Genomic DNA, 1,066 nt, shown 5'->3' with positions numbered 1-1,066 from the left:
AAAAAAAAAAATGCAGTTTTCTGTACAGGGGGAAAAAATGTGGTTCCTTGACATCATATACCTCTAGTGGCAGCAGGCTGAAATAACAAGCTCTCGGAAACATTGCAAAGGCTTGCTGAGAGGTTGATTCAATAAAACCCGATATGAACTGCACCACACATCAGAAGGCTGTAGCCAGGCCCACGTATGTGGTGTGCCCTGACGTCTAAAGACCAGTTTAGGAGTAAGAACATGTCAGGAAGGCTTGCAAGATAGTAAAAGAATAGGATTAATTGAATCGTGTATTCTAACATGTCACTCATTGGGATAAGCTTCTATTCAAAACTGGCAATACTTGAAATAAAATACGTGTCCCCCCACTGAAATACATCTGCATGGTTCGATGACAACCGCTGGATCTCGCCAAAGCCCACCGGCTCGCCGCTCCGTCACTGATCAGGCACAGTCCCTCCTTTGGTCATAGGCAGAAAGATACTTAATTTCCAAGCTATAAACCCCAAACTCTTGTAAAGCGCAGTGTGGATTCGCAAACGTGGGGGGCTCGGGCAGACTTAGAGCGGAGCCGGTGGAGCTACAGGCCGGAACCCCGGCCAGCTTCCTTCGGTTGGACTTTTCCTAGGCGTTATGCTGACTCTGTTTTCAAATAGGGAAAGAAGAACCAGAGCAGAATCAGAAACAGCTATTGATCCCCAGTTTGCCTTTCAAGTCAGGCAGACACTGTGAAAGTATTAACTTCTACGCGGTAAGTGAGCCCGGCGCGCGGCGGCCACGCTCAGCTCCGGCGACTTCAGCACCGCGCTCTGGACAGCGACCCCGGCCGCGCGGCTCCGGCCTGGGTCTGCAGGTCTCTCAGCAGCTGTGCAGGGAGACCCGGCAGAAACGCTGCAAAAACTGCCCAAGCGCCAAACGGGACGTCGAAGCATGAACTTTCCTGCCGACGCATGGCGGCCAGGCTCCGTCCTGGTTATCTGGAGGGACAACGGCCGCCCGGAGGAGCGAGCGCGAGCCGGCGGGCCGGCGCCACCGGGCCGGGCCAGAGGCGGCTGAGGGGCCGAGGGGCCGGGCG

General features: G+C 54.5%; 1 protein-coding gene across 1 annotated transcript in view; it reads right to left on the bottom strand.

Annotated features, from left to right (window-relative positions):
* TCERG1L (transcription elongation regulator 1 like) overlaps positions 1–1,066 on the bottom strand; it is a 219,229-nt gene that overhangs the window by 217,012 nt on the left and 1,151 nt on the right. Inside the window, exon 3 of the mRNA XM_042780403.1 lies at positions 753–856. Within this exon, the coding sequence (XP_042636337.1) occupies positions 753–856 (104 nt within the window). The remainder of the gene's footprint in view (positions 1–752; positions 857–1,066) is intronic.

Source organism: Orycteropus afer, unplaced genomic scaffold, assembly GCF_000298275.1.
Source record: "Orycteropus afer afer isolate SDZICR_OR568_19922 unplaced genomic scaffold, OryAfe1.0 scaffold00038, whole genome shotgun sequence".
NCBI lineage: Eukaryota > Metazoa > Chordata > Mammalia > Tubulidentata > Orycteropodidae > Orycteropus > Orycteropus afer.
Note: the sequence above shows the minus strand (reverse complement) of the source record. Positions and strands in the feature narration are given on the sequence as shown.